This window comes from Syngnathoides biaculeatus, chromosome 4, assembly GCF_019802595.1.
Source record: "Syngnathoides biaculeatus isolate LvHL_M chromosome 4, ASM1980259v1, whole genome shotgun sequence".
NCBI lineage: Eukaryota > Metazoa > Chordata > Actinopteri > Syngnathiformes > Syngnathidae > Syngnathoides > Syngnathoides biaculeatus.
In genome coordinates, this window is record NC_084643.1 from 18942187 (window position 1) to 18960864 (window position 18678).

The window sequence follows — 18678 nt, forward strand, 5'->3', positions numbered from 1 at the left end:
GGTGGTCCAGCTGTTTTCAGGTCATTAACCAAGTCCTGTCGTATCGTCCTGGGCTGATCATTGAGATACCACGAGGTGGTATCTTGCATGGGGCTCCACTCCGATTGAGATTGACCATCATGTTTAGCTTCTTCCATTTTTTAATGATTGCCCCAACAGTGGACCTTTTTTCACCAAGCTACTTGGGAATTTCTCTGTAGCCCTTTCCAGCCGTGTGGAGTTGTACGATTTTGTCTCTGGTGTCTTTGGACAGCTCTTTGGTCTTGGCCATGTTACAAGTTTGAGTCTTACTGACTGTATGGGGTGGACAGGTGTCGTTATGCAGCTCACGACCTCACACAGGTGCATCTGATTCAAGATAATACATGGAGTGGAGGTGGTCTAACGGGTCTTTGAGGGTTAGAATTCCCGCTGATAGACAGGTTTTCAATTACTTATTTCCAGCCGTAGCACACAAATAAATTTTTGAAAAAATCATTCATAGTGATTTCTGGATTTTTCTTTAGATTATCTCTCTCACAGTAAACATGCACCTATGATAATTTCAGACCCCTCCATGATTTTTAAGTGGGAGAACTTGCAATATAGCAGGGTGTTCAAATACTTATTTTCTTCACTGTAAATAGAATAATGATCATCAACAAAAAGAACCATTAACAAAATATAGACAGACATTTATTTTCAAAGTTAAGGAAATAGTCTTTTTCTTGTTAGTAGCCACCATCCCCAGGCAAAGGAATGAAATCTAGATTTAGTACACTGAAGTAAGGTGAGCTCCTCTCTAAGTACATTTGGAATTGATATTTTAGTTCTGGCAGCACAGTGGAGCAGCTGGAAAGCGTTGGCCTCGCAATTCTGAGGTCTGTGGTTCAATCCCGTTCCCTGCCTGTGTTGGGTTTGCATGTTCTCCCCATTCCTGTGAGTTTTTTTTCTCTGGACACACTTTTCTTCCCACATCCCAAAAACATGCAATATTAATTGGACACCATAAATTGCCCTTCGGTGTGATCGTGAGTGGAACAGTTGTCTGTCTCTACGTGCCCTGCCATTGGTTGGCATCCAGTTCAGCGTGTACCCTGCCTCCTGTCCATTAACAGCTGAGATATGTCCTGCACTCTCGTGAACCTTATGAGGATAAGCAGCTAAGAAAATTGATGAATCAATGGATATAGTAAATTTTTTTCAAAAGCCATATATTCTATGATGAGATTTGATATTTTTTTAAAAATTTGATTTAGTACATGAAATTACTTTGAAAACTTGAGATTTATTTTTCTTAGCCATCGAAGTGTCACTATTTGCTCTCTACGCTCTAGAATGTTGGTAGACCCTATCCCTCGCTACTTTGTGCTTTACTTTTTGTGGCTTCAGTGTTTTGACCCCCACCCAACAGAAACACTATAAACCTTGGAAAAATACAGCCACATTGGTGTATTGCGGGAAGACGCATTGATACAAGGCAACACATTGTGAGTGGTCCCCAGCACGACATAGACCAATGTTGACTGTCTGCGAGATAACCTTGTGTTCACAATGCTGCCGAAGTTCTGTGCTGATGGAAAAGCTTCCTCCGAAGCGCCCAAGAGGAAGATGTTTACGATCAATGAAAAAGTAAAACTTTTGGTTGTGATCAAAGACTGTGAAAGTTACGGTTATGTGGCGCACTATTACAGCGTGAATGAATCCACTGTGTGCTACATAAATGAAGATATGGTAAATATCCGGAAAGATGCTTTAAATAACTTTTAATAAGGAACCGAAACGTGGTGACTGTGAGAAATAAGATGATTGTTCAAATAGAAGGTCTTAACTTTGTGGATCGTGGGTTGCAGAAAAACAACCTGTTGACCATGATAAAGAGGCTGAAGAAAGTCCTGACCAACTTCAAACTGCATGGAGCGATTCCCCCCCTCGAGGATGAGGCTTTTGAATGTTTTGTTCTCATTTTTTAAATTATTTTAGGGTTTAATGAGTCATTTATTATATCAATTAGTGATTTGTATGCCTAAATGCAGCGCCACGTGGGAAAGAGCAAGGGTGTTATGTATAATGTGATGCCCCACAGGTATGATGTAACCTAGAGTTAAAATAGAAATTCTGGAAGGAACTTGTTGAATTTCTGAGCATCCCAGACAGACAGAGTGTTGTGATTGGTGCAGATTGTAATGGACATCTTGGTGAAGGAAACAGGGAGCTGATGAAGAAGTGATGGGTAAGTATGACTTCTAGGAAAGGAACTTTGAGAGACAGATGGTGGTGGACTTTGCAAGAACACTTTTTTTCAGAATAGCCAGGAACATAAGGTGACTTGCAAGAGCGGAGGAAGGATTATATTTTGTGCAGACGATGTAATCTGAAGGAGGTTAACGACTGTAAGGTAGTGATAGGGGCAAGTGTAGCTCGACAGCATAGGATGGTAGTGTGTAGGATGACTCTGGTGGTGGGTAGGAAGATTAAGACAAAGGTAGAGCAGCGAACCATGTGGTGGAAGCTGAGAAAGGAAGAAAGATGTGCGGCCTTTTGGAAAAAGTGAGACAGGCTCTCGATCCACAGGAGGAGCTCCTGGAAGACTGGAGTACTTCAGCCAAGGTGATCAGAGAGACAGGCAGGAGAGTACTTGGTTAGTCTCGAGATGGAAATGTGTTGACTGGTGCCAGTAGTGTGTTAAACAGATGGAAAGAATACTTTGAGAAGTTGATGAATGAAGAAAATGGGAGAGAAGGAAGAGTAGAAGCGGAAAGTGTGAAGGATGAGGGAGCGGATATGATTAGTAAGGGGGAAGTTATAAAGGCACGAAAGAGGATGAAAATAGAAAGTCCTGATGACAAACGTGTGGGAGTATGGAAGCAATTTGGAAAGGTGGCTGTGGAGTTTTTGACCAACTTATTCAACAGAATAGAAGAGAAGATGGCTGAAGAATGGAGGAAAAAAAGTGTGCTAGTTCCCATTTGTAAGAAAAAAGGCGATTTGCAGAACTGTGGGAACGACAGAGGAATAAAGTTGATTACCCACACAAAGAACTTATGGGAAAGCGTAGTGGAGGCTAGACTTAGGACATAAGTATCTGCAAGCAACAGTATGGTTTCATGCATTGAAAGAGTACCACAGATGCATTATTTGCCTTGAGGATACGAGTGGAAAAGTACAGAAAAGGTCAGAAGGAGCTACTTTGTGTCTTTGTCGATCAAGAGAAAGCCTGTGACAGAGTACCAAGAGAGGAACTGTGGTACTGCATGCGTAGGTCTGGTGCAGCGGAGAAATATGTTAGAATAGAACAGGACATGTATGAGGGGAGCAGAACAGTGGTGAGATGTGCTGTAGGTGTGACAGAAGAATTTAAGGTGGAGGTGGGAATGCATCAGGGATTAGCTCTGAGCCCCTTCCTGTTTGCTTCGGAAATGGATAAGCTGACTGATAAGGTGAGACTGGAATCCCCTTGGACCATGATGTTCACAGATGAGATTGTGATTTGCAGTGAAAGCAGGGAGGAGGTGGATAAACAATTAGAAAGATGTGGAGGGATGCACTGGCAAGGAGAGGAATGAAGATTATCTTAAGTAAAACAGAATATGTGTATGTGAATGACAGGGGCAGAGGGGGAAGAGTGAGGCTCCAGGGAGAAGAGATAGCGAGGGTGGACGACTCCAAATACTTGGGGTCAACAATCCAGAGCAATGGTGAGTGTGGTAAGGAAGTGAAGAAATGGGTCTAAGCAGGTTGGAACAGCTGGCAGAAGGTGTCTGGTGTGTTATGTGACAGAAGAGTCTCTGCTAGGAGGAAGTGTAAAGTTTACAAAACAGTGGTGAGGCCAGCCATGATGTGCGGATTAGAGATGGTGGCACTGAAGAGACAACAGGAAGTGGCAGAAATTAAGATGTTAAGGTTCTTGCTAGAAGTGAGTAGGTTGGATAGAATTAGAAATAAGTTAATTTGAGGGACAGCCAAAGTTGGGTGTTTTGGAGACAACGTTCGAGAGAGCAGACTGATTGTTTGGACATGTTCAGATGTGAGACAGTGAGTATATTGGTAAAGGGTGCTGAGGATGGGGGTGCCAGGCAAATGAGAGGAAGACCAAAGAAAAGGTTGATGGATGTTGTGAGGGAGGACATGAGGACAGTGGGTGTTAGAGAGGAGGATGCACGAGATAGGCTTAGATGGAAAAAGATGACATGCTGTGGCGACACCTAACGGGACAAGCCGAAAGAAAAAGATGTAAACTGTATATGAAATTCCCATTTTAAAAGTTTGTATTAGGATTTCCATTCAATACATACAACAAAAACATTTTATACATAAAGAAAAAAAATGGCATAATTGTTTTAAGGTTTTTGGTTTTTTTTTTGGACAATACAACAGCATGGCTACTTATTTTTAAAGGCCCACTGACATGCCTATCAACATTCTAAAATAGATATTGTAATGAAAAATACATAACATTATTCACTTCCATGTCTAAACGAAAAAATAAATACGAGCGGAGAGCGTGTCATCCATGCGCAAAGTTATGGAAGTCTCACTCGACATTCAAGTGGTAGCCATAGGCTGCAACGTCATCAGACGTCACACTGGTACAACACTGGAGACAACGTTTGAGAGAGCAGACTTTGATTGTTTGGAAATGTCCAGATGTGAGACAGTGAGTACATTGGTAGAAGGGTGCTGAGGATGGGGCTGCCAGGCAAAAGAGCGAGAGCAAGACCAAAGAAAGGTTAATGGCTGTTGTGAGGGAATACATGAGGGGAATTGGTGTTAGAGAGGAAGATGCAGGAAATAGGCTTAGATGGAAAACGATGACACGCTGTGGAGACCTCAAACAGGATAACCCGAAAGGAAAAGAATGCCTATGATCCAAATGGGTAAATCTGTCCTCTGTAAATTTGCTTTGTGGTCGAGAATTTATCAATTTAAATCCTTTAAAAATATAATCAATTGTATTAATACAAAGAAATAACACAGGGGTCAGGAAACTTGTCGACGGAGAAAGCTGTAAATGACAGATATTTTAAAATGTCATTTCAAAAGAGACATACAATATTTTGAAAACTACATACAGATGTATTTGCGTATTTATTTAAGACCAACACTTTAATGTAGGGATTTCTCGGTTTAAGACAGTCTCGACCTAAGACCTTTCGACTTCACGACACCCCTGTCTTGTCCGCCATGATGGCTCCAGCACCATCGTGCTTCTGCCTAGCTAATGCATATTGCTTATCTGTGTTTGTGCGCTAGGAGTTTATTTGCTCTTTTTCGCATCCATCTTTTTAATTGTTCCTTCACCAGTTTGCCGTTTTCACTGCATATCACAATATCATCTGCGAGGCTAGTTGTAACTGCAACTGACGATGAGTCTGATGTAAGCGACGTAGAAGAAGAAGCGGCGCATCGTCTACCTCTGGAGTTGGCGGACTTGTTTTTGTTTAGAAGTGACACCGAGGATGAAGCTTTCATTTGATTTTAGTTACCAGGTATTTGGAGTGACACGGATGGTTTTGGTAAACTTCTTAGTATGTTATTTATGCTATAGTTATTGGAATAACTCTTAACATGTCATGTTAACATACCAGGCACGTTCTCAGTTGTGCCATGTAACGTAAGCATACCGTTCAGCCTGTTGTTGCCTCTATTCTATTTTTATTTTAAATTGTTCGTCTTTTAAATTTTAAATGACATGTCTGTTCTTGGTGTTGGATTTTATCAAATAAATTTCCCCCCAAAATGCAACATACTCCAGAACGACTTGGGGTTTTTTTTCCTCATTTTTTATGGCTGGTGTGAGTTGTACTACAAAGCGACGTATAGTCGGGAAAATACGGTACATGTTTTCACTTTATCATAGTCATTCCACAAGGTAACTAACACGCATCTGTTTTATACTCCTAAGGGTTACAGGGGAAAAGAGTAAACTTACCATTTTGGCTCCATTTTCAACTCCTTTCCTGGTACAATAGCCGAGGGATCTTGCACCTCTTGAACAATGGACACAATTCCTAAACAGAATTTCCATTATAAACTGTTACATCTCCTTTTTATTAGTGAGAGATCACAATTGTAGATATCATTTCTCAATAATAGACATTCCATAAATTCACAATTTTTAGCTGAAAAAGTACTGTACACAAATTACACACCCAAATTTTACTCAAGCTTTACTAACTAAGGCAACTCAAAAATCTTAACCAACCAAACATAACACATCCTTAGCCAAGCCTTCAAAAGAAGCATCTGACTCATCTCCAATCTGAAAAAGATCCATAGTAGCAACCTTTGGTACATTGCTGGGGAACTCATCATTGATAACTTGGTCCAGTTCTGTTGCCTCCTGCATTGTATCATGAATATCTTCCTCCCACACCATGTCATCTTCTGTGCCATCCATGGCTTTTGTGAGGAAACATTTTGTGAATCCAAAGAGTCTTGTTTCCCTTTATTGCTGATTATTATGAGCGCTTTGAGGGGAAGCTCCACAGTGCTAATAGTGCAGCCTCTTGCAATCCCTGTGGCTACCATCTGTGGCAGCTCTTCCTCCATCTCTGGAAACTGTGCAACTCTCCCACATCTTAAAACTCTTCCAGATGCTTTTTGATAGATTATTTTACTTCTTCATCTTCCTCCACTATCTCACATTCGATTCAGCCACTTTAAAGCCCAAGTGTCATCCCTATAAACATTTTAAAATATTATAATATTGTAATGAAAAATACATAACATTATTCACTTCGGTGTCTATACGTAAAAATAAATATGAGTAGAGCGCGTCATCCATGCGCAAAGTTGCAGAAGTGTCATTCTACGACATCCAAGTGATCGCCTATTGGCTGCATCTTCTGGCCGTGATGTTACCCCGGACATTTGCCATTGAAAACACGCTGTGGCCCCTTCTGTGGGAGACGAACACGCCCCTTCTGACATGGAAGCTCTTTTCGAAGAACAGAACAACTCACAACCGAGTGAAGTTACCAGGGCGATATTAACCTATTGTTTCAAGCCATATTTGGATAATATGCGGATCACGCCCAAACTATCTCCCGGCCCGATCCACCTCCGCGCGGTGGTGATAAAAACAATGCCGCCCGCGAGCAAAGACAACGCCGCGGCCAAACCGCCTCCCCGTCCGATCCACTTCCACGCGGCGGTGATAAAAACAACGCTGCCCGCGACTGATCACGGCACCTTCCCCACCCGATCCAACTCCACGCAGCGGTGATAAAAACTACGCCGCCCATGAGCGACGACAATGCCTCGGCCAAACCGCCTCTCCGTCTGATCAACTTCCATGGCCGTGACAAGGCTGGGGGCCAGCTCGGCCTTGTCGACAAGGCCGGTGATGATCCACAAGGCCCGCGGAGGCAGTCCTTCAGCGGCTGCTGCACGGAAGCCTTTCGATGCGCACATTGACACATTTAGCACCCCTGATTTATGGATTACACCCCCCAACCCAACTATTTTTTTTTTGTTTTTTTAGTAGCTGTATACACACCTACCTGTCATTTGAAACCCACGAAGCTCTCGTCCTTTGCACCTGTGCAATCCATTTTTCACAACGAACCGGGCCTTTTGTAAACATATGAAGAGTAAATCTATCCTCCCAAGTGTTCGAGCAATATCCAGCAATACAACAAGCCGGTATTTTGGTTAACATGAAGGAACAACGAGCTACTTTCCAGCAGGTAAAATTAGTATAAACAGACGAGACCGCTTGAGTGCGCTACTGCCCTGTACGTCACTTTCTGCTTCTTCTCGAAAACAAATCTCTCGAGAGGATTTTCGTGGCAGGAGTTACAAAAAGCCATATACGTCAAAACCGTGTTTTGTGGTGAAAAAACGGCTGGGTCCATACCGGCTGCCGTTTTTTCATTAATAACATACTAAAAATAATGCATTTCATGACAGTGGACCTTGAAACTGCCGCGCTGCTTTGTGGTTGCCCACTTTTTCGGCAGCAGTGATGACTTCTTTTTATAGCGGCTGCATAACTCGCCCTTGTCGTCGATGTTTTTTTGTCTTAGTTTAAGTTAAAACAACCTGGCAACCTTTTCTGATGTTTGGTGCAGTAGCAACAAATATGTTACGCTAATGCTTATTCTCACAAGGGTCGCAGGGATGCTGGAGCCTATCCCAGCTATCTTCGGGCAGGAGGCGGGGTACACCCTGAACTGATTGCCAGCCAATCGCAGGGAATATAGAGATGAACAATAGTCACACACACAATCACAACCAAGGGCAATTTAGAGTCACCAGATAATGTTCTTGCTGGCAATTGACTTCACATAGGAGTGTCAAAACAAATGTGCCATCTCCTTGGCCTTCTGTTCCTGTGGGAACATGGCCTAAACGCGCCAAACTGTGGGGTGTCATCTCCATGTCTCATGTTCGCTCGTGTTGAACCTTAATTTCACTATATACGCTGTTTCAATGACATGATTCCATTTATACCATCCATTTTTCAACACGGTTTATCCTGGTTAGGGTCACGGAGTGCTGGAGCCTATCCCAGTTGACTGGGTGAAAGGAGGACTACACCCTGAACTGTACGGCATTGAGTTTAAGGGCACATATAGAGACGGACAACCATTCACATCGTTACAGAGTGGGAACTTATTCCGTAATTTTACTTTTAAGACATATCACATAGACCGCAGTCTTGCTTTCCACCTCTCACTCAAAGTCAGCTCAGATAGGCTACACCTCATACAGCTCTAGTGTGGATAATCAAAATAGAAAAAGATTTGTGATGCCTTATTACTGATGAATTGAAGGAGACATTTCTGTTGTCCCATCTAAGAATGAATGTGTTTAATATAATTGGTTTTGTCCTTCCCCAGGACCCCCAAAAAATGTTGAGCTTTTTACCTGTGTCAGAGATCTTTGAGTGATCGCATGCAGTCACGTCAGAGGTAAGAGAACCAGTCTGAACACTTTCAAGAGGAAAAGGAAGACATAAAGAGCTTCCTCGTCCCATTCCAAGGGCAGGCTTTGGTGTTATTCCAACTCCCACCGTCACACTGGTCAAATTTTCTTGGCCAAGAGAACTGCAACAAATCACAGGCCATGCCAGCCATTAGTACAATTCATAGCAATAACAGGAAAAATTATATTTAGAAGGTAATGGTAAAAATCATTTGTGAATAGGAAATTGGTAGACAAAAATCCTTCTAACTGTACTTCAAAACTTTATCTTGCATGGTAAAAAAAATCTGAACATAAAATACTAAAACAATACAGAGACCAGCAGTTTTTTTTTTCTGGAAATAGAATTGGGAGTGTGCCGCCTCAACTGAAATTTGGGATGCTTCCGGCTCTAAAACGTTACCAACATAAAGCGGCACTGTATTACAAACTGTTCAAGGTTGGTCCTAAAACTCAAGAGAAGTGAATTTCTTAAATTATCCTAACTGATTTTCTTCTGTGCTTCAAATATGTCAGATGCTTTTTGAATTCCAAGCAGCTATTATTTTTGTGTCGGCAAACATTCCTATGGGATCATACACTTTTTAGCAGTACTTTACAATGCCTTTTCAGTCATTTCACATTTGTGATAAAGATCTTTCATTACTAAACTTTAAACTAAATATTTAAAACGAACTTTAAAACATTGTATTTGAGAATCCATTTTGAGCAGAGATTGGTTGAGAATACCATTAAAGGCACTACTGTTATGAACACCCACACTACTGATAGCGTGACGCTGCCCTTCAGTCTCAGTTTAAATTTTAATTGCATGTTACACTACTTTGTTTTAAGCATCTTGAACGTAATACATGCAATATTTCTATTGCTTTTCTTCCACTTTTTTTTTCCTGTAAGGAATTTTCAGTTGACTTTCTAGGTTTTCCAAGACCATATGAACCAGTCTATGTTTTTAGCTCTTGTGGAATTAAAAAAAAGAGGTGGGGGGGAAAAAAACCAACAATCCACACCAACACGTGGGCTTGGAGTCCACACAAATACTTTATTATTTAGTTAGCTATTGAAGCTAGAAGTTAAACCTGCTTTTAACGCACCTATTTGTTCAGAAATGAACCCAGACAAGGGTACCACGTTACAGGGTGAGTTGACTGACGAAAAAAAATGGGGTGTAGTGGTGAGTTGGTGACCAAAAAATAAGCGCTGCTCGAAGTCATCGCTCCTTGGCGAAACACTGTGACAGAATACTGTACAATTAGCTAAACAATTGTTCAACGCACCTCAATGTTAATTGGTTACAGAGAAGTGGCATCTGAAATAAATTTTGAATTTGGATATGCAGGCAACATTATTAGTGGGCTAGTTGTAATTAGCTGATAAGTTGTAATTAGCTGATAGTTTGAAGTTTGAAGCTGAGCTCTCAGGACAGGGAAGTTGACAGTTGGGAAGTAGTTTGTAAATCAACAGTGCAACAGTGATTTGTAATGGATGTACATATAACGTTTTGTGTCAAACACACGTCTGTTGTTCATTTCAAGGTAAGTTGGTCTACATTCCGACCTTCCCTGAAATGAGATTTGATTTATGACTGTTAAGTGATCTTTTAGAAGTGGAGTTAAGCGCTCTCGTTTTACTTCTATGGGGTTGCGTTTTGTGAAACTCACTTAACTGACCAAGATTATCTGAGAATGTTTTACCTCTTGTACAAAGTGGAATTTGACAGTTCATTTTTTTAGGTTTTTGTTGGGAACGTGTTATGTCTTCTTCTTTTCCTTTCGGCTTGCCCCATTAGGGGTTGCCACTGCGTGTCATCTTTTTCCATCTCAACCTATCTCGTGCATCTTCCTCTCTAACACCCACTGTCCTCATGTTTTCCCTCACAACATACATCAACCTTTTCTTTGGTCTCCCTCTCGCTCATTTGCCTGGCAGCTCCACCCTCAGCACACTTCTACCAATGTACTCATTGTCTCGACTCTGGACATGTCCAAACCATCGAAGTATGCACTCTCCTTGTCTTAAAAACATCCAACTTTGGCTTTCCTGCTAATTAGCTCATTTTAATCCTATCCAACCTGCTCACTCTGAGTGAGAACCTCAACATCTTAATTTCTGCCACCTCCAGCTCTGCTTGCTGTTGTCCCTTTAGTGCCACCGTATCTAATCTGTACATCATCGCCAGCCTCACCACTGTTTTATAAGCTTTTCCCTTCATCTTAGCAGAGACTCTGTCACATACAGTGAAAAAATTAAGTGTTTGAACACCCTGCTATATTGCAAGTTCTCCCACTTATAAATCATGGAGGCATCTGAAATTTTCATCATAGGTGCATGTCTCCTGGGAGAGAGATAATCTAAAAAGAAAAATCCAGAAATCACAATGTATGATGTTTTCACGATCTGTGTGGTACAGCTGCAAATAAGTATTTGAACACCTTTCATTCAGCTAGAATTCTGACTCTCAAAGACCTGTTAGTCCGCCTTTAAAAGTCCACCTCTACTACATGTATTATCCTAAATCAGATGCACCTGTGTGAGGTCGTTAGCTGCAGAAAGACATCTGTCATCAGACATCAGTATGACTCAAACTTATAACATGGCCAAGACCAAAGAGCTGTCCAAAGACACCAGAGACAAAATTGTAAATTCACAAGCGGCTTGGCTTGGAGCAATCATTAGAAAATGGAAGAGGCAAAACATGACGGTCAATCTCAATCGGAGTGGAGCCCAACGCAAGATATCACCTCGTGGGGTGACAAATCAGCCCAGGACTACACGACAGGACTTGGTCAATGACTTGAAAAGAGCTGGGACCACTGTTTCCAAGGTGACTGTTGGTAATACACTAAGACGTCATGGTTTGAAATCATGCTTGGCACATAGGGTTCCATGCTTAAAGCAGCACACGTCAAGGCCCGTCTTGAGTTCCCCAATGACCACTTGGATGATACAGAGGAGTCACGGGAGAAGGTTTTGTGGTCAGATGAGACCAAAAGGGAACATTTTGGTCATAATTCCACAAACTCTGTTTGGAGGAAGCTGAAACTCCGTGTTTCTCAGCGAAAGCCCGGAAACCTGTCTGATCCAGAAAAGATCTGTGTGGAGGAGTGGGCCAAAATCCCTCCTGCAGAGTGTGCAAACCTGGTGAACAACAACAGGAAATGTTTGACCTAATGTAATTGCAAACAAAAGCTACTGTACCAAATGTTAACATTGGTTTTCTCAGGTGTTCAAATAGCTGTAACACAAATAAATTTAAAGAAAATCATACATTGTGATTTCTGGACTTTTCTTTTTAGATTATCTCTCTCACAGTGGACATGCACCTACGACAAAGATTTCAGACCCCTCCATGATTTCTAAATTGGAGAAATTGCAATACAGCAGGGTGTTCAAATACTTATTTTCTTCACTGTATATTCTGTTTTACTTTGGCTCATCTTCATTCCTTTCCTTTCCAGTGCATACCTCCATCTTTCTAATTGTTTCTCTACCTTCTCCCTGGTTTCACTGCATATCACAATATCATCTGCGAACCTCATGGTCCAAAGGGATTCCAGTCTAACCTCATCTCTCAGCCTATCCATAACCACAGTGAACAGTAAGGGGCTCAGAGCTAATCCCTGATGCAATCCCACCTTCACCTTAAATTCTTCTGTTACGCCAACGGCACACCTCACCACTGTTCTGCTGCCCTCATACATGTCCTGTACAATTGTAACATATTTCTCTGCCACACAAGACTTCGGCATGCAGTACCACAGTTCCTTTCTGGTACTCTGTCATGGGCTTTCTACAGATCCACAACGACACAGTGTAGCTCCTTCTGACCTTCTATGTACTTTTCAATTACCATTGTCAAGGCAAATAATGCATCTGTGGTACTCTTTCTAGGGATTAAATCATACTGTTGCTCGCAGATACTGACTTCTGACCTGAGTCTACCCTCCACCACTCTTTCCCATAACTTCATTGTGTGGCTCATCAACTTTATTCCTCTATAGTTGCCACAGCTCTGAAAGTCCCCTTTGCTCTTAAAAAAGGGAACTACCACACTTTTCCTCTATTCTTCAGGCATCTTCTTGTGCGCTAGTATTCAGTTGAACAAGATGGTCAAAAACTACACTTTCACCTCTCCAAATCGGTTCAAAACCTCCACCGGTATGTCATCAAGACCAACTGCCTTTACATTTTTCATCCTCTTTAGTGCCTTTCTAACTTCCCACTTAATCATTGCAACTTCCTGGTCCTTCACACTTGCCTCTTCTACTCTTCCTTCTCTCTCATTTTCTTCATTCATCATAAAGTATTTTTTCCATCTATTCAGCACACTACTGGCACCAGTCAACACATTTCCATCTCTATCCTTAATAACCCTTACCTGCTACACATCTTTCCCATCTCTGTCTGGCCAACCTGTCGAGATCCTTTTCTCCTTCTTTCGTGTCCAACCTGGTGTACATGTCATCATATGCCTCTTGCCTTCACCATCTTTACCTTTGCCCTACGTCGCATCTCAATGTATTCCTTTCGCCAATCCTCAGTCATCTCAGTGTCCCACCTCTTCTTCGCTAATCTCTTTTCTTGTACTACTTCCTGTATTTTGAGGTTCCACCACCAGGTTTCCTTCTCCCCTTTCCTACCAGAAGACCCACCAAGTACTTTCCTGCCTGTATCTGTGATCACCTTGGTTGTAGTAGTCCAGTCTTCCGGGAGCAGCTCCTGTCCATTGAGAGCCTGGCTCACCTCTTTCCAGAAGGCCAGACAGCATCTTTCCTTTCTCACCTTCCGCCACCTAGTTCTCTGCTTTACCTTTGTCTTAATTTTCCTACCCACCAACAGAGTTGTCCTACACACCACCATCCTGTGTTGTCGAGCTACACGCTCCCCTACCACTACTTAGCAGTCAGTAACCTCCTTCAGATTACATCTCCTTCACATAATATAATCCACCTGCGTGCTTCTACCTCCAGTCTTGTAGGTCACTATATGTTTCTGCCTCTCCTGGGAAAAAAAAAGTGTTCACTACTGAAATTTCCATCCTTTTTTGCAAAGTCCACCACCATCTGTGCCGCAAAGTTGCTTACCCATCACTTATTCATCGTCCCTGTTTCCTTCACCAACATGTCCATTTCAATCTGTACCAATCACAACTCTGGGTTCACTGCTGGATTGGTTTTCATGTGCGCTGAGAATGTCTATGTATTTCTACTCTTAACAAATTTTAGGCGCGTGATTTTTCGTGCTCGATTGTGCGGATTTGAGAGTGCAATCCCGTTAGTGATTGAAAGTGACTTTGACTGAAAATTCCATGACATTCCCTGACCCAAGCCAAATATATTTTATATACCAAACTTTCCAAGACCTGGAAAAGCCAAAGTTTCTTTCCATGATATTTCAGAAATCCCCTGACTCGTACGAACCCTGGTTCATTCTGCCACCGATTTAATTCAGTAATTCACGCACATTCGGGCCATTTGCGCACCCAGAGTGGAGTAACCCTGAGGTGTGGCCATGTAAGGCGTATTTCCCTGAACACATTTCCACATCTGCACTTCTGAAGCCTTAATAAGTATTGTATGCCCTTGCACACCGCATTTCGCCATTTTTTTTGGCCTCCCTCTAACGTACCATATTATCACAACCATAATGTGTACCTAAATTTTCTCCTAAATAGCCTTATAATGCGCACTGTATGTGGACATAGTCCAAAATCAATATATGTTGTTGCGTGACTTTGCCAATGAAGCACACCCGAACACATGCAGATTAGTTAGTATATGTATGCAAGCCCGTTTCACCGCACATGAAAGCTACCAAATGATGACACTCATGAGACAGTGAGGAATAATTGCAAATTTACACATGTGAGCAGAACAAGCTAACACACACATGAAATATGTCATTTCTGTTTTTTTTCGGCAACGTGGGAATTCACAACAAAGTTTGTCGTGGGTCACCGTGTCTGGCCACTGAAATCTGTGGATAACTCTGGCATTTAAAGAAACACTGAACCCTCATCTACTAACTTTTAATGTGTGCTCCCATTTCTATTACTTTGGACAAAGTGTTCTCCTTTAAACACTATTTACATCCTTTGTGCCGCAAAGCATGGTGGGTGGCTTCCTTTTTGCCATTTTTGATCCCTTTTTCAGTTCAGCTCGACCCGTGCTGTAAAGAGCTATTTCACCTGGCCTGTTGCCAATTTTGCGGCCCCTGAGGAATGAATGGGGTGGCCACCCGTTGTTTCTGATTTAGAAAAACCCCGATGCTTTTGTTTACACAGTTTCCATACATAACTTGATATAGTCCAGTTTAGTGCCTGTGTATCTGTTCAGGTCTTGATGTATAAAAGGTTCCTAGTTTGTTTCTGGAAGTGCTCGTGAAATTTACTGATGGCAGTCTCTTGCCAGGTTGTTGCAGTGGTGAGCCTGGATTTGAGTCTGAGGTGGATGTATGAAGGGATAAGTAGCAGGAAGCTGTGGTCTGACTCTCCATTGGTCCAGTGGTGCATTTAAGGAAGGCAGGGCTGCCAGGCAATATTGCCTAACAGCCACACCACACCACTCACAATTCACTGCCCTCCAAAGATGGGTGTATATGGTGCATTAAAAGAAAAAGGGGGATGAATGTGTGTTGTGCATTTAAACCCAGGGGGGAGTCAGAGCCAAGGAGGAGGGCGCTCAGACCAAGAAACAGCACTAACGTGCTGGAACCTGGTCCAACACCTACAGCTACCCCAACCCCGCATCAGCCTCCCCAGAAGTTCTTTGACATTATGTTCCCAGATTTGTTAAATGAAAAAATATGTACGGTGAGTAGCGTGGGTGTGTGCTAGGTGAGGTGAGGACTGCCGTAAATCGGAGGCCGGCTTGCTAGAACGCGCCTTTATGTCCATGCGCTCAATGTATTGGCCACACCTGATTCAAGCGACGAGGTGGATAAGTGCTTTTTTAGGCCGTCACACTGCCTCGCGATCGACGCGATGAGCACCCCTGGTGTAACTGAATTTCCTTTGAAATGGCTCATAATGTTGATGACTTTCGACGTAAATGCGCTCTCATGACGTGAAGCAGTTATGAACATGCGCTTTCGTACATGCTCAGTACGGTTAACTTGCATTTGATGTTTCCAGGTGAATACCGGTTGTTTTGGAGCAGGCTTGTTTAGTTAACGTTTATGAACTAAACACATAAATTAATGTCAAGACCGCACAAAATAAGCGACGTCTTGGGAGAATGCGAGAGGAGGGGCGTTATTGTTTGTAGTGTTAGTGCCTCAACATGGCTACGCTTGTGAAAGCAAAACAACGAACTCAAATACATGTTCGCCTAATGTTGTCAACTAATATACGGATTAATTTTAGGCAATTTTTCCTCAATTTTCCGGAGCAATTTTCTTGAAAATTTAAAAATCCGGAATTCCGGGAAAATCCGGAGGACTTTCATGACTGTCTATAGCATCAGGTCGCTATGAAAACGAGAGCTCAAACTACAAAGAAACGAGTGTAATCGGGGCACAAAAAAAACCCCAAACATTTTCATTGTGCGCGCCTTCCCATTTTTTTCATGTGCCAATTACGCTTGTTTCTACGTAGTTTGAGCTCTCGTTTTGAGCTGCCACGCTGCTTTGGGTTGCCCACTTATTCGGCAGGAATGATGACACTTTTTCTTTAAAAAGGGGCTACATATTTAGCAATTCTACTCAACATTTTTTGTCTTAGTTTAGGTAAAAACAAACCCATGGGCACCCATTTCTGATGTTTGGTGCAGTAGCAACAAATATGCTACGCTAACAATAATAAAATGGCAAACTCCCGCAAGCAGGTCAGGAAGCTCAGGTTGGCAGAGCACATTACCATAATACATATAAATGTGCAGCATAAGACATTGATTATCATATTGAAATATAAATGGATACTTTTTTTAAGCACCCTATGTACCTGTATCCGACTATACAATGTGATTTTCTTTATATATATATACCTAAATGCTCTACTGACTTCGAAAATATTTTTAGAAAATTTTGTGCATTATACACAATAAATTACGGTATATTCTTTGCGGCGTCAATCACGTAGGTAAACAGCATCTGAAGTGCATGTTTTGTGCCAATTATTTTTTCGCTCATCCTTTTAGTTGTTTTGTCTGCTGGTTGTGCTGGTCTGTTTGCTGTGGTGTAATGATTTTAGTTTAGTGTGACAGCGTAGGTGAGGATGGCGCGTGACTTGCTTGCACCGGTCGTAGTAGGAAAAAAAAAAAAATATTAGCTTGCTATTCTGCTTACAAAAATAAAGGTATAATTATGCCTCATTGTCTTGTGAGCGCAATGCAGCCCTATGGGGGGCACAAACCAGTGCAATCTGTAGGCCGGTCCCAAGCCCGGATAAATGCAGAGGGTTGCGTCAGGAAGGGCATCCGGCGTAAAAACTGTGCCAAACAAATATGAGCGTTCATCTAAAGAATCCCATACCGGATCGGTCGTGGCCCGGGTTAACAACGCCCGCCCCCGGCACTGCTAACCTGCAGGGCGTCGGTGGAAATTCAGCTACTGTGGGTCGAAGACAAAGAAGAGGAGGAAACCGGATCCAGCGTCAGAAGAAAAAGAGGAATGCACAGAGCCTACAACTGAGTGTAGGGACTTTGAATGTTGGGACTATGACAGGAAAAGCTCAGGAGTTGGTTGACATGATGATTAGGAGAAAGGTTGATATTCTGTGCATCCAAGAGAGCAGGTGGAAAGGTAGTAAGGCTAGAAGTTTGGGAGCAGGGTTTAAATTATTCTACCACGGAGTAGATGGGAAGAGAAATGGAGTAGGGGTTATTTTAAAGGAAGAGCTGGCTAAGAATGTCTTGGAGGTGAAAAGAGTATCAGATCGAGTGATGAGACTAAAATTTGAAATTGAGGGTGTTATGTACAATGTGGTTAGCGGCTATGCACCACAGGTAGGATGTGACTTAGAGTTGCAAGAGAAATTCTGGAAGGAACTAGATGAAGTAGTTCTGAGCATCCCAGACAGCGAGAGAGTTGTGATTGGTGCAGATTGTAATGGACATATTGGTAAAGGAAACAGGGGCGATGAAGAAGTGATGGGTAAGTACGGCATCCAGGAAAGGAACTTTGAAGGGCAGATGGTGGTGGACTTTGCAAAAAGGATGGAGATGGCTGTAGTGAACACTTATTTCCAGAAGAGGGAGGAGCATATAGTGACCTACAAGAGCGGAGGTAGAACCACGCAGGTAGATTATAGTTTGTGCAGACGATGTAATCTGAAGGAGGTTACTGACTGTAAAGTAGTGGTAGGGGAGAGTGTAGCTCGACAGCATAGGACGGTAGTATGTAGGATGATTCTGGTGGTGGGTAGGAAGATTAAGAAGACAAAGGTAGAGCAGAGAACCATGTGGTGGAAGCTGAGAAAGGAAGAATGTTGTGCGGCCTTCCGGAAAGAGGTGAGACAGGCTCTCGATGGACAACCGAAGCTCCCGGAAGACTGGACGACGACAGCCAAGGTGATCAGAGAGACAGGCAGGAGAGTACTTGGTGTGTCATCTGGTAGGAAAGGGGAGAAGGAGACTTGGTGGTGGAACCCCAAAATACAGGGAGTCATACAAGGAAAGAGATTAGCGAAGAAGAAGTGGGATACTGAGAGGACTGAGGCGAGGCGAAAGGAGTACATCGAGATGCGACGTAGGGCAAAGGTAGAGGTGGCAAAGGCTAAACAAGAGGCATATGAAGACATGTACACCAGGTTGGACACGAAAGAAGGAGAAA

General features: G+C 42.5%; 1 protein-coding gene across 7 annotated transcripts in view; it reads right to left on the minus strand.

Moving 5' to 3' along the window:
- Positions 1-18678, minus strand: part of piwil2 (piwi-like RNA-mediated gene silencing 2) — a 118327-nt gene that overhangs the window by 83515 nt on the left and 16134 nt on the right. For all 7 annotated transcript variants that reach the window (XR_009794700.1, XR_009794699.1, XM_061817785.1 and 4 more), the window contains 2 exons: positions 8854-9032; positions 5912-5990 (listed from right to left, as the gene is read on the minus strand). Coding sequence is in view for 5 of the 7 variants with exons in the window: in XM_061817785.1 (XP_061673769.1) it covers positions 5912-5990; positions 8854-9032 (258 nt within the window). In the remaining 2 variants the exon portion in view is untranslated. The remainder of the gene's footprint in view (positions 1-5911; positions 5991-8853; positions 9033-18678) is intronic.